Source organism: Brassica rapa, chromosome A02 (assembly GCF_000309985.2).
Source record: "Brassica rapa cultivar Chiifu-401-42 chromosome A02, CAAS_Brap_v3.01, whole genome shotgun sequence".
Taxonomy (NCBI): Eukaryota; Viridiplantae; Streptophyta; class Magnoliopsida; order Brassicales; family Brassicaceae; genus Brassica; species Brassica rapa.
In genome coordinates, this window is record NC_024796.2 from 30,733,412 (window position 1) to 30,745,656 (window position 12,245).

At 35.7% G+C, this 12,245-nt stretch overlaps 3 protein-coding genes and 1 long non-coding RNA gene across 4 annotated transcripts; 2 read left to right on the forward strand and 2 right to left on the reverse strand.

Moving 5' to 3' along the window:
- Positions 1 to 324: 324 nt before the first annotated feature.
- On the forward strand, positions 325 to 2,241 carry LOC103855245 (NAC domain-containing protein 104). Its single transcript, XM_009132210.3, has 3 exons — positions 325 to 710; positions 1,428 to 1,699; positions 1,867 to 2,241. Exons 1-3 carry the CDS (start codon positions 563 to 565, stop codon positions 2,002 to 2,004), a joined length of 558 nt encoding a protein of 185 aa, XP_009130458.1. The 5' UTR covers positions 325 to 562; the 3' UTR covers positions 2,005 to 2,241.
- Positions 2,242 to 3,793: 1,552 nt separating this feature from the next.
- On the reverse strand, positions 3,794 to 7,206 carry LOC103855246. The gene is made up of 2 exons (XM_009132211.3): positions 6,977 to 7,206; positions 3,794 to 5,915 (listed from the first exon to the last, which is right to left on the reverse strand). The coding sequence occupies exon 2, from the start codon at positions 5,729 to 5,731 to the stop codon at positions 4,034 to 4,036; it is 1,698 nt and encodes a 565-aa protein (XP_009130459.1). The 5' UTR covers positions 5,732 to 5,915; positions 6,977 to 7,206; the 3' UTR covers positions 3,794 to 4,033.
- LOC117132160 lies at positions 5,914 to 6,909 on the forward strand. The gene is made up of 2 exons (XR_004455668.1): positions 5,914 to 6,162; positions 6,206 to 6,909. It is a non-coding gene; the product is annotated as an uncharacterized LOC117132160 (long non-coding RNA).
- Positions 7,207 to 7,566: 360 nt separating the features above from the next.
- LOC103855247 (magnesium transporter MRS2-2-like) lies at positions 7,567 to 12,092 on the reverse strand. The gene is made up of 11 exons (XM_009132212.3): positions 11,167 to 12,092; positions 11,038 to 11,067; positions 10,435 to 10,588; positions 10,240 to 10,361; positions 10,098 to 10,172; positions 9,817 to 10,026; positions 9,680 to 9,724; positions 9,537 to 9,581; positions 9,419 to 9,448; positions 9,219 to 9,338; positions 7,567 to 9,137 (listed from the first exon to the last, which is right to left on the reverse strand). The coding sequence occupies exons 1-11, from the start codon at positions 11,401 to 11,403 to the stop codon at positions 9,051 to 9,053; spliced, it is 1,155 nt and encodes a 384-aa protein (XP_009130460.1). The 5' UTR covers positions 11,404 to 12,092; the 3' UTR covers positions 7,567 to 9,050.
- Positions 12,093 to 12,245: the final 153 nt, after the last annotated feature.

Here is a 12,245-nt window from a genome sequence, read left to right on the forward strand (position 1 = left end):
ACAGAGAAAGAGTTTGCTCTACGTCTTTTCCTTGCAGAGGCATGGAAGTATCCGGTGTTTCGATCACCCAGACTTAACCATAGGAGCCTGCTCCTTTGTCGCCAGTACGCCTCTTCAGCTGTGTAAGCCGTTGTTAGTTCCGCAGTTATCCTGTTAATCAGGTTGACGTCATTGGCAGGGCTACTGAAAATTAGCTTTCAAATGCCCCATTTGACATTGATTACTCATATCTTTTTTAGTTCCATTGCACTTACTTACAACGTACCATCATTCTCTTTTTTTTTTTTCATTTATCATTTTTAATTACGTATTTTAAAATAGTATAAATTAATGGTGTTATATAATATATAGAAAAGTATATGACTTCCTTATTCTGCCTTTTCCTTGATCTTCTTTTTGTATCTCCTATATATACCTCAATTTCGTTCACACACTTCATCTTGTTCCACATCATCTACTCTCCCCATATTTAACCTTCTTCTACACACACACACACACACGCACGCAACCACATCTATGTGTATGTACATGTGAACTAGTACTAAGATCAATATCGTCATCAATGAATCTACCACCGGGCTTCAGGTTTTTTCCAACGGATGAAGAGCTTGTCGTCCACTTCCTCCACCGCAAAGCTTCACTCTTGCCTTGTCATCCTGACGTCATCCCAGACCTTGATCTTTACCCTTACGATCCTTGGGACCTTCCCGGTATACACACCCACATATCTCTCTCCATATATGTATCATGCAACATATATGTCCATATCTGATTCTTACCTGTCTATATATGCATGCATTTTAGATCATGTATGTATACGTATAGTTGACAATATGTGTGTGTGTGAGATAATCAAAGTTAAAGGATAGAGATTGATGTTGTCACCAACTTAAGTAACCAAACTCTCTTTTCTTAGCAGTACACTTTTGTTCGGTAGCTCTTCTTAAGGATTGTTTTGTTTCCAAAATCTTAAAATACACACCACACTAATACATTTCCTTTTTTATTCTCTTGGAAGGAATATGTTTATTGGTGAACCATAATTAGTATTGCTTTCTCCATAGTCATACATGTGCACCAATTATATCAATCATTCGATCTCATGATACACAAACACAATCAATCATATACAAATATTAGACACACGCACACACCAAACACATGTACGTAGACATACAATCAAACACACATGCTATTGACATTTGATCTTACACTAACTTTGTTAGACTATATTTTTATCCATATAGTTTGATGATGGACCATATAGTTAAGCAGGCATACGGTAGGATAGATAAACCCATATTTTCTCACCATAACACAATGATAAACCTCTGGATAGTAAGAAGAAGTTTCATATAAAGTTTTTCCAAGTTCGCGATTATATGGCATTTGTTAATGAATTAAACTTTGCATATGTATAATTATAGGGAAAGCACTGCAAGAAGGGAGGCAATGGTACTTCTATAGTAGAAAGACCCAAGAAAGAGTGACAAGCAATGGATATTGGGGATCAGTGGGAATAGACGAGCCAATCTTCACAAGCTCCACACACAAGAAAGTGGGCATAAAAAAGTATCTAACGTTCTATCTCGGAGATTCTCAGACTAACTGGGTCATGCAAGAATATTCCCTTCCAGATTCCTCTAGTCGATCTTCTAAGAGATCAAACCGTGGTTCTACTAGTTCTACACATAAACCCGTAAGTACCCATTTTGTTTCAAGACTAAAGTTATTAACTCTTTAACTTAAAGCTTACGTTTCAATTGTTATTCAAAAAAATAGGAAAAATAAAGTTTACGTTTACTAAAACCAAAATTACAATTTGACCTCCACGTATGTACGTGGTTTGGATTGTTTTGTGTGCAGGATTATAGCAAGTGGGTGATATGCAGAGTGTATGAACAAAACTGCAGCGATGAAGAAGATGATGATGGGGCAGAACTCTCATGTTTGGATGAAGTGTTCTTGTCTTTAGATGATCTCGACGAAGTAAGCTTACCGTAATAAAGATAAAAGCACTTAAAAAGAAAAGGTTTAGTGGGAAATTATTTCTATAATCTCTGTACCGTAGAAGGAAAAGGAGAATGACATCATTCTTACAAGTTATATGTTGTACGATAACCATCTCCAATTTGCAAGCAAACAGAAGCAAAAAAAGAAGAAGCTCTAGTCTTGTTGTATTTTTTACATTCAAATATATCTTTTAATACTGAATTATTGTGTTTAAAATATTTAAAATTATACAAACTGAAATCTAATTAAAGCTGTGAGCCCAAATTTGTGTGTATATGCACTGATATGAATAAATAGTCATCCATGCAACATCAGCAATTTAAATTTTAAACCAATGAAACAGTATAATAAAGATAAGGTTTATACTCAATTCAATCATTACCCTAAAATTATTGGTTAATGCAGGTTTCCCAATAAACTTGTAAATTAATTAAATATACCTATTCTTTTTGCCTAATATACCTAAGGTTAGGAGGAAAACCACATCTACTAGTCTGGGATAAAACTGCAGCCTACTTCTCATTCTCTGGACAATATTAACTAAAATATATATTTATTGGTCGAAATGGATTAGAGTTTTCACTAACAAGATCCAACACACTTGAACGTTTTTATATAAGAAATTAAAAATAATGATTATGTTACCACTGGATGCATGCAAATGGACTTCAAAAAAATAAGCCCCCACCCCATGTTGTTGAATAATCATAGGGAAAGGCTAATAGTGTGTTTAAAAAGTTATAGAGACCAACACTAACTTTTTATATACTGTTCTTTCTTTCTTGAAAGTTTATATGATTTCTAATTAAACTTAACAAACAAACCAAGAAATAAGAATTATATTTCTCTCTTTTTTAGATGGAGAGGCAGGTAGCTTGGAAAAAAATGTTTCCAATAATAAGTTATAGAGCCCTAAGATTTAGAGGTATAATATATGTTGGGATCACATTGAACTTGACTTTGGTATTATCTAATTTATGAGAAAAATCTCGAGAAGTACTAATTGTCTTTAAAAGACAAGAAAAAGGCCAGAATAAAAAATACAAAATTTAAATAATATAAGCATGTTCTGTTGAAGTACACAATCTTTCAGGTATGACCTCTACATTTTATGTACGTATGGCCTAAACCTGACCGGTTTAGGCTAGTAGGATTGGTGTTTTGTTAATTATTTATAAGAATTTGGCAATCGAGAGCCTTTTGCTCCAAGTTATAGTACTCTCTCTATAGATCTTTGATTGGTTTTAGTAGTTGTCTTGTGTCGCCGAGCCAAGCAACATTGTCTTTCCATATCTATTATATAATTTCATTTTTTATTTTCTTTTATGGGTGCTTGCTTAGCAAGCACTGACTCATGTATGATGCAAGCACTATACACACATATTAATAATAATAAAACACAAAAGAATTGAAAGGACAAAAAAATTAAGTGGGGCAAACATTGGGATGGGATTTAAATCATTGTATAGTTTTTAGGGATGGTTATGGAGATTTTCATGGTTCTGCTGAGTTAGATATTCGTAATCATAAAACCAGATAATTTCAGTGGTAAGAAAAAAAGGTAAACCATGTACATATGAGCTTTCTAACCAAAAAGATTTCGTTTACTTAGTCTAAACCAATTCGATATTGCAAATAATCAAAGTATCAATCTGATTCACTTAGAAGGCTATAAGAAGGAACGTGGGTGAACGTTGGTTGGATTACGCATTTGAATAGACTTGAAACTTAGGAATGCATAAAAGCAAACCAAACACAACACAACAAGCATCCATTGATGAGTCCACTGAAAAAAATCGATAACAACACTTCCTATACTACATTGCAAAATTCCAAATTAAAAAATCAAATAAACAAGTTCTAGCCATCGACTAGATGGTCAAGACTCATTACAAGACCCATACAAAAACACAAACCCATGAATATACAAAATGACCCAAGGGACAAAGGAATAATACTATACAATATTACATAAGCTTTTTGGTGTCTTGGTGTCTCTCTCACACCAAGAGAAAAGCTTTCAAGTTCCATAACGGAAAGTCTGTTTCAAGCTGCCATTAAGCAGAGACATTAGCCCACCTCCATGAACTCTCTCCTCCGGAACCATAAAGTCAAAGACATTCCTCCCACTCCTATTATTGTTTGTTTCAGTGTTTGAGAAGCTTAAGGACTTCATTGATGGAGGCACAAGAACCTGCATTGGTATCATCTGCTTCTGTCTTTGCTCACTGGAGTCAGTGCAATCAGAAACCACACTAACTCCCGCCAGAGAATGATCAGTAGTACTAGTAGTAGTAGTGGTTTGAGAAGAAGTAGAAACAACAAGACCACGGAAAAGCCCTGGCCCTATCAAACCAATCTTGCTTCCACCTTTCTCCATACACATACTATTATGAGCCGCACACAAACCACTCTTCCCTCTAGCAAACTTCTCACATCCCCCACCTCCCCAAGAACACCGTTTCCCACCACCATGCGCCTTGCAAAAATCAGTACTCCCTTGCGCACTCTTCTCACACCCAACACACTTACACCGTTTCCCACCGCCATGCTTCACACAACAATCAGTCCTCCCACGAGCGCTCTTAGTACACCCCGCCACAACACACCTCTTCCCACCACCGTGAGCCACACAGAAACTCGTCCCACCATGCACGCTCTTAGGACATATCCCACCTCCATCAAACATACAACGTTTCCCTCCACCGTGCGCTTTACACAGAGGAGTACTCCCTTCAGCTCCTTTAGTACACCCAGCGAATATACAACGCTTCCCACCGCCATGAGCTTTACAATAGTTAGTACTCCCTTGAGCACCTTTTGTACACTCTGACGCCTGACACCGTCTCCCACCACCGTGTGAGATACAAAGACCAGCTTGCCCCTCGGCACTTCTCGTGCATCCTTCAACTCTACACCTCTTACCGCCACCATGTTTGATGCATAGCCCTGACTTGCCACGTGCAGCCTTAGCGCATCCCTCAGGGAAGCCGCAGCGTCTCCCACCTCCATGAGAGATACAGTAATCAGTTTTGCCTTCAGCGCTCTTTGTGCACCCCAAGTGTTGGCATCTCTTTCCTCCACCGTGTGCTTTGCAGAACGTTGTTTTGCTCTCAGCGCCTTTGTTGCAACCCGACTTTTGACACCTCTGCCCTCCTCCGTGGCCAATGCATAGCCCTGACGCTCCTCTAGCTCCTTTGCTACATCCCATGAACTTGCATTTCTTAGGATTGGTCGTTCTTTGCTGAGAAGATGTCGTCCTGTCAGAGAAAGCAGCTCCTATGGAGAACTCTGACTCATTATAAGCATCAGTACCAAAGTTAGTACTACACTCTTGCATTCTTGAAGGTCTTCTAAGGGATGACATGTAGCCACCTGACCGCGTTGCTGAGGTAGAACCTTCATCAGCTTGGGAGGCATTGGTGTCTGTATAGGTCAACAAGGAACAATCAAGTCCGCTGAAACTGTCCATGGTCAGTGCAGGAGGACCGAGCTGGAGAATTGAGTTACCACCTGATGAGAGTTCTTGGGAAGAAACTGAGACTTTATTGTAGTAATAAGAGGGAGGTGTTGGACCTAAACCGAGAACCAAACCGCAACCACCATCAGGACAGTTGGAAACATCAGAACAAAGCTTATGGTTGTAATGAGTGCTTCCAAGGCAGTTCAAGCTGAGAGCAGTATCACCAAAACGAGCTACACTCTCGTTCAAATCCATGTGAAGAAGAAGAAGAAGGGAAGAGATGCGCAATAAAATGGTCTAAAACAAGAATACTTAAGAACAGCTTGTGAAACTATAAACATAAAAGCAACTTGAGGTATAAACATCTCCCACCACTGACAAACCCCCATGTGTCTGCCCTGTCCATCTTCAAGAATAAGGAAGAAGAGCTAGAACCTTTCTGCAAGAAGTTACAAAATCTATGTCAGTAAGAATAATGGAAATTAATAATGACATGAGAGTAATAAAAAAAACAGATTAGAGTCAGTAAAAAAAGAAAAATACAAATTGCAGTTAAGAGATTCAAAAGTACAGAGCAATAATTGGGTACAACAACTGTGTTTGAAAGTTTACAAAAAACAACAACTGTGTTTGAAAAGGACTAAGTACCAACCAAAAATGACTTATGGTTAAAAGTGAAATGTGAGGTTCATCTTTCTTTTGCTCAAAATAAATTTTCAAAAACTAGAGATTTCCCAAGAAAAGCAGAACGAAAGAAAGGGAGAAGACAAGCACGGCTGGTTCTGAGCATAGACCATAGACCAGTGAAAATTAGCCTATAACTCCCAAAATTTGTGTCAAAATTTATGTCAGTGAAGCATTAATGAGTTCTCAGCATTAATCTATAGTTTCTAAAAATTGATGAAAATTACAAACATAAATCTCCAAATTTGTAAGAATTTTTTTTTATTATATCAAAATGTCAAGACCATATAAGATTGGTTTTCAGAATAGTATAAAGTAAAACTCAATAACTTGTATCAAAACCTTGAAAGTCAACCTCTTTTTATAAATGATGAGAACAATATCTCAGAATTTCTAATATAGATGAAAGATCCCAAACGTAATAACAAGATCTAAGGTAATATTTTGTTTATAAAGAAAATTAAAGAAAAAAAGGAACACCATGGAGTCAACAAGATTCTGATATCTATATATCAAAAAGTTTCTAACTCACAACACATAAAGAATATAAGATAATCAGTTCAATCATTAGGAAACCATACTACTATAAAAGTTATCAGAGTTTTTTTTTTTGAACTGATAAAAGTTATCAGCTTGATGGTGAAAGAACATAACTCAATTTCAGACACAACAGAAGAGCATAAGATATTAAGACAATTACAGAAACATTTAAAGTAATAAATTCAGGAAAGAAACCATGCATTCTGATTCATCATTCAGTACTTTGATCAATCACTAATAAAAGTAACAAAAATTACTAAAAGAAGAAATAAAAACCTGTTGGATCTGAGAGACAAGAGAGAGAGATTCTGAAAGCAAAGAGGAAAAAAGGAAACGTTGGAAACTGAGAATCTCCTCGTCTCAAAATCTAGGTAAGAGGAAGAAGGAGAAGAAACAAAAAAAGACTGAACACAGGTGTCAAAATATTATCGGTCTTTAAAAGAGAGAGAAGTGGAGATATTATTTACGAGCGTGGACGGCTCAGGGTCCTTCTCGTTAATAACCCGCGAGGAAGAGAGAATCCATGTAAAATTACCCGAAATGCCCTTTGTAACCGTCGCTAGTAACGGTTCTAATTGGATGAGACAGTGCTCTATTTTGGGAAATCAATTAAATTTGCTTTTCGATGAAAACGACGCCGTCTTCTGAGAGAAAAAGTCTTATATGCCCCCTTGTTTTCTTGTTTGATTTCGAGTGGTAGTGTTGTTCCGACAAGTCACTTCTGATTTAAAATGGAAACCCATTATCGTCTTAACGCGACAAAACTGATTCCTTTCCAAATGTTTATGACGTCATGGTAATTTATGTAAACTGGAGTTTTCTTTTGTACATCAGCTGATTAAGTATTACGAACTTAATGATGTTTATTATTTTATGTGTTGGTATTTTGTAAATCAGATAAATATATTATTTTCTCATGCCAGAAATATGGAGTAAAGTATAGAATTAGCTGGCATCATGAGACCCGGTATTATTAACATTTGAATTAGATTCCACTATCCAAATGCCAAGCACTTGTGGCATAAAGCTTCTAATGATTCTCTCTTTTTATTTTATGATTGAACTTACATAGATCTATGTCTAGATCTGTATGTTTGAATGGTCAGTTTCTATTCAAACATAAGACATTTTAATCAAAACATCATTTATAAATTTGTATATATATGGTAAAAACAAGAACAAACACCCAAAAAAGCTAAATTTTTAGTTTTCTTATTACGCCTTTTTGTTCACAAATCTCTAGTGATGTCTGATCAAACATTACTAGAACTTTTCCTTCAAATACAAGAAAAAACATATTAAAATTGATGTACATAAATGCAAAATTTTCGTTTGAAATAACCCAACATCTAATTGATTAATGGGAAGAAAATGCAAGATGTGCATCACTGCGTGTGAGAACAAGTATGAACAATTTATTTATATTTTAGTGCGGTCTATGCTTTTTTAATTTAATTGATATCATTTTTGTCGTTATAGAGAATTGTCTCAGCCATATACAAGAGGACTATTTAAAAAGAAATGAAATTTGATTTTTATGTTGTTCCAAGAGGCAATTCCGATTACGTCAGCCAGTTAGGTTCCTTGCAGAGTGGAAGAATCTAATTATTTATTTAGAGGAAAAGTACAAAATGAAATAAAATAAAAGGAATCTTATTATTTTATTGTTTAAGTTGATCACGTCAGCCTCGGCCTCAACTCTCCACGCGAACTGCTGACGTTGCCAATATTTTATACCTTTTTATACTTTATATTATGTCCAAATTATTAAAAAACTGGTAACAAAGGTATGTGGAAACACGAAAGCCTTGTTGTATTATTTTGAGACAACGTCTAGGTTTTGACTTCATGTATAGAGTTTTAAGAGTTCGTTCGCATGCAATAACAGAAAGTTTGTTTACTGTTGTAAAACCGCTAAGAATCCTAGATTGATCTTACAAAATTGCAATTGAATCAAAACAAACAACAATAGGCCGAAGTCCAGCCCAAGGCTAGCCCAAGCCATATCCACCTTATTTTCTTTCAGTGGAAAGCTCAAAAATGTCATAGAGAAGTATGACCTTTTTTTGTGAATTATACAAGTCATGCAGAGAGTAATTAAGCATATAACATATACCGTGCTTCTTGAAAGCTAGACGTAAAATTTTAATTTCTTCAAGCTCAAAATTTCAAAGTTGCATAGCTTCTTGAAAGCTAGAATTTTTTTCCTTAAGCTCAAAATCAAAGTTGCATAGTTTGGTAGGATGCTAATAATATCGCACAAGCTTGTTGGCTTATAAAAAAACTCTGGTTTAAAAGCTCCAATTAGAAGTCTCAATTTCTCGATGCTAAAAAACTCTCTCTAGACCTATCAAGATCCCATAAGCCCTTTGAACCGAGCGTACGACATTATGAATACTAACGAGAACACACAAATTGCCCCCGTCACGATACAAACCTGCAACAACAAACCGGTTTCGGTTAACCCTGAGAAATATTTTCTTGTATATCAAGCAAATGGAGATTTGGTTATACATACCCATTTGAACATGTATCCATGGTTATCATTCCACGTGTATGGAATGTTCATCCCGAAAATTCCAGCGACAAGAGAGTAAAATGCTGAGCAAACGGTTCCAGAACCTAACACCACCTCCAACTGCATGATTTTTTTGAAGATGATCAAGAAGAGAAACTCAGGAGGATGAAAGAAATAAACACTTTTCAACATTCACGTACCTGAATCAGCTCATTACGACGATTGTCCATCTGTAAAACCAAAAACCAATGATTATAGCCTTTAGACTATGATATTATGATTATAAAGATTTCAAATACATATAATAAAAATGGTTACCTGAATGCTAATGTAATCATCCGTGTCTTGGACATACTCACGTAGCTGCGTGCATCAAAGAAACTGGGAGTTAGAAGAACAATTTTTAGAAAAAAAAAAATCTGTGGAATTTATGACAAGAAAAGAAGTAGCAAGAAGATAACTGTTGTTAATTTGTTCAAAGTGCTGTCGATTTGTATGAAGTATGCCTGTAAAAGATATCGAAATATATGTTTTTAGACTTCACTTGTAGAAAATAGATAAGATTAAAAAAAAAAACATTTGTGCAGTAAGAACCAACCTCGAGCAACATTTCAAGTTGTTCAACATCATTTTCATCCCCACGAACTGTGGCTACACTAGCTCTTGAAATCTTAGAGCCTATTGTTGGGGAAGTAAGATAGCAATTTGGACTACTAGCCATTGAGCAAGCACAAGAGAGTTTCCTTGAAAGGTAAAGATCAGCCATATCATCGTCATCATCCAGCAAATGTACAAGCTCATCTCTTACCTACAAAAGGCAATGAAGCTTCTTAATTATTTCTTTTTATTACAAACTTTATGAGATTAACATTGCCTCACCTTTTGAACTCGAGCTGTCAACCGAGTCGTGGCACTCTTCAACTTCCTAACTCTATCCAAGTTACCGCTACTAATCTACAAGATTAATGTAAAACCACAGTTTAAAACTGGATCAGTGGTGATACTAAACGCTGAGGTATACCTTTGAGGTAAGCTCATCCAAAGTAGGGTAAGCAGCTGTTTCTAACTCTGTAGTCCTTGCAGCTAAGAAGCTACATATTGCTTCCAAGAAAACTTCCAGTGCACGGAATTCAAATGGGGATTCTATAATGCAACAAGCAGACATTTCAATTAATAAACAAAAAAGAAAGAAAGATTATGTGGAGATATATAGTACCATCTTCTTCACCATCATCAGCGTCATTATGGGCAGCTGAGCTCTCTTTCCCATCTCCTTGACCATGGTGTGCTTGGTTTCCAACAGGTAAGCGTCTTTCAAGCTCCTTCACAATGGGGATAACATTTTCATGTGATGGATCCCGAAGCAAAACCTGTGATAAATCAAGTTATTAATACAAGATGATATAAGGTTTATCTTCATTGATAATCATCGATGAAGATACAGGAAAAAAAAAATTATTCATGGAATGCTAAACCCTAATCGTCTAAGCATTCCATCGATAAAAACATGGTGAAACTGTGAATCTTCAACCTAGTAACATATCCAAGGATCTGAGATTTTGATGGCCATTAACAACATTCAATAAGAATTTCAATACAAAAAAAATTCTTTTCATAATTTAGGAACATGTCTATGTATATAATTTCCAAAATTTTGGAGAGACAAGACAAATGTTTCACTAGGTTGTGTCCGAATCCAACCATGTATCCAACTTCTGTCAAGCTCCGTGACTGCTCAAGGTCAAACATGAACCCTAGATACTCCAAAACCCTAGAAATCTAAGTGACAGTGAAAAAAGGAAACAAAGAGTAAACTAACCTCATCGGAAGTGATGATCGCCTTGATATGCTACAACATCCCACCACACACATACACAAACACAAAAACAAAGTAAAACAAAATATAATAACACTCTGAAATAACAACAACAAAAGGAACAATCCTGACCTCTAAATTGAGCACAATGGCTCTCTCTCGGCCAAGAATAGTGGAAGGGTAAGACAGATTCGGGTCAATAATCCGGAGATCACGCGCGTGGATCTGAACACGGTGCATGACAGCATACTTGTCGACGTCAAGCGCTTTGCTCTCTCCCGTCGCGTTTATAAGCACCCAGTTCCACGACGGTTGAGACGCCTTCTTCTTCTCCCCAGCGGCAACCACGTACCCGTTGATATGCGCCATGTCTACTCTACTACAAAACAGAGAGTCCCACCTTTTTGCTCAAGTGTTCATGCGAAGTCGACGGAGGAAACAATACGGTAATGTATTCAGAAAAGAAAACGAATCTCCGAAATCTCTGCTCCTTTTTCATTTAATAGATTTTGCAAATCTTTCATACTTATCTTTTTTACATTCGTTTTGTGTGTTTGTTGGAGAGTTTCAGACAACAACAAAAAGGAAACGTGCTTGTTCCGTCAAGAGGTTAATACTATTTTCAAACCAAACCGGAGATAACCGAAGTAAACCGGTGATGATGTTCTTGATTTCCGGTAGGTTTATGTATCTCCGGTGATTTAGCCGTACCTAACAAAAATAACCGGATCTTTTGGGTAAAGTAAAGATAATTATCCGGGACTAGCAAAAGATTTTAACAATAACTGAATTCTTCAAAACTATATTTCTTAAACTAAACAAATATATTTCAAAATCAAAACGACTTGCACTTTGCCGAATATCCAATCTAGATAAACACAAATCTGATAAAAATTAAATAATAATTTAAATATCTGAATAATCGGTTCTACAAAAGAATAAATATTTTTGAAAGGTAATTTTATTTTTAAATATGTATTAAATATAATATTTGAAATTATTTGAACTAATTTGATTTTTAATAAGTATTTAGATGATTTTTTTTGAATTATGAAAATTAATATGATTTTAATTACAATAGTATAATTTTATATTTAAATTGGAAAACTCTACTAAAACATTTTAAAATCATAATAAATCTCTTAAATATTTTTTTGGTGAAAAAATACGCGTTTAAATAACACAAAATTTCCTAAATTTTATATTTGAAT

Excerpts from the sequence above, each read along its gene's own strand:
- LOC103855245 (XM_009132210.3), top strand. The coding sequence starts at position 563 with ATGAATCTACCACCGGGCTTCAGGTTTTTTCCAACGGATGAAGAGCTT. Across the intron at positions 711-1,427 it reads CGATCCTTGGGACCTTCCCG|GGAAAGCACTGCAAGAAGGG; the intron begins GTATACACACCC and ends GTATAATTATAG. Across the intron at positions 1,700-1,866 it reads CTAGTTCTACACATAAACCC|GATTATAGCAAGTGGGTGAT; the intron begins GTAAGTACCCAT and ends TTTTGTGTGCAG.
- LOC103855246 (XM_009132211.3), bottom strand. The coding sequence starts at position 5,731 with ATGGATTTGAACGAGAGTGTAGCTCGTTTTGGTGATACTGCTCTCAGC.
- LOC103855247 (XM_009132212.3), bottom strand. The coding sequence starts at position 11,403 with ATGGCGCATATCAACGGGTACGTGGTTGCCGCTGGGGAGAAGAAGAAG. Across the intron at positions 11,068-11,166 it reads CCATTGTGCTCAATTTAGAG|CATATCAAGGCGATCATCAC; the intron begins GTCAGGATTGTT and ends GGGATGTTGTAG. Across the intron at positions 10,027-10,097 it reads TGACAGCTCGAGTTCAAAAG|GTAAGAGATGAGCTTGTACA; the intron begins GTGAGGCAATGT and ends TGCCTTTTGTAG.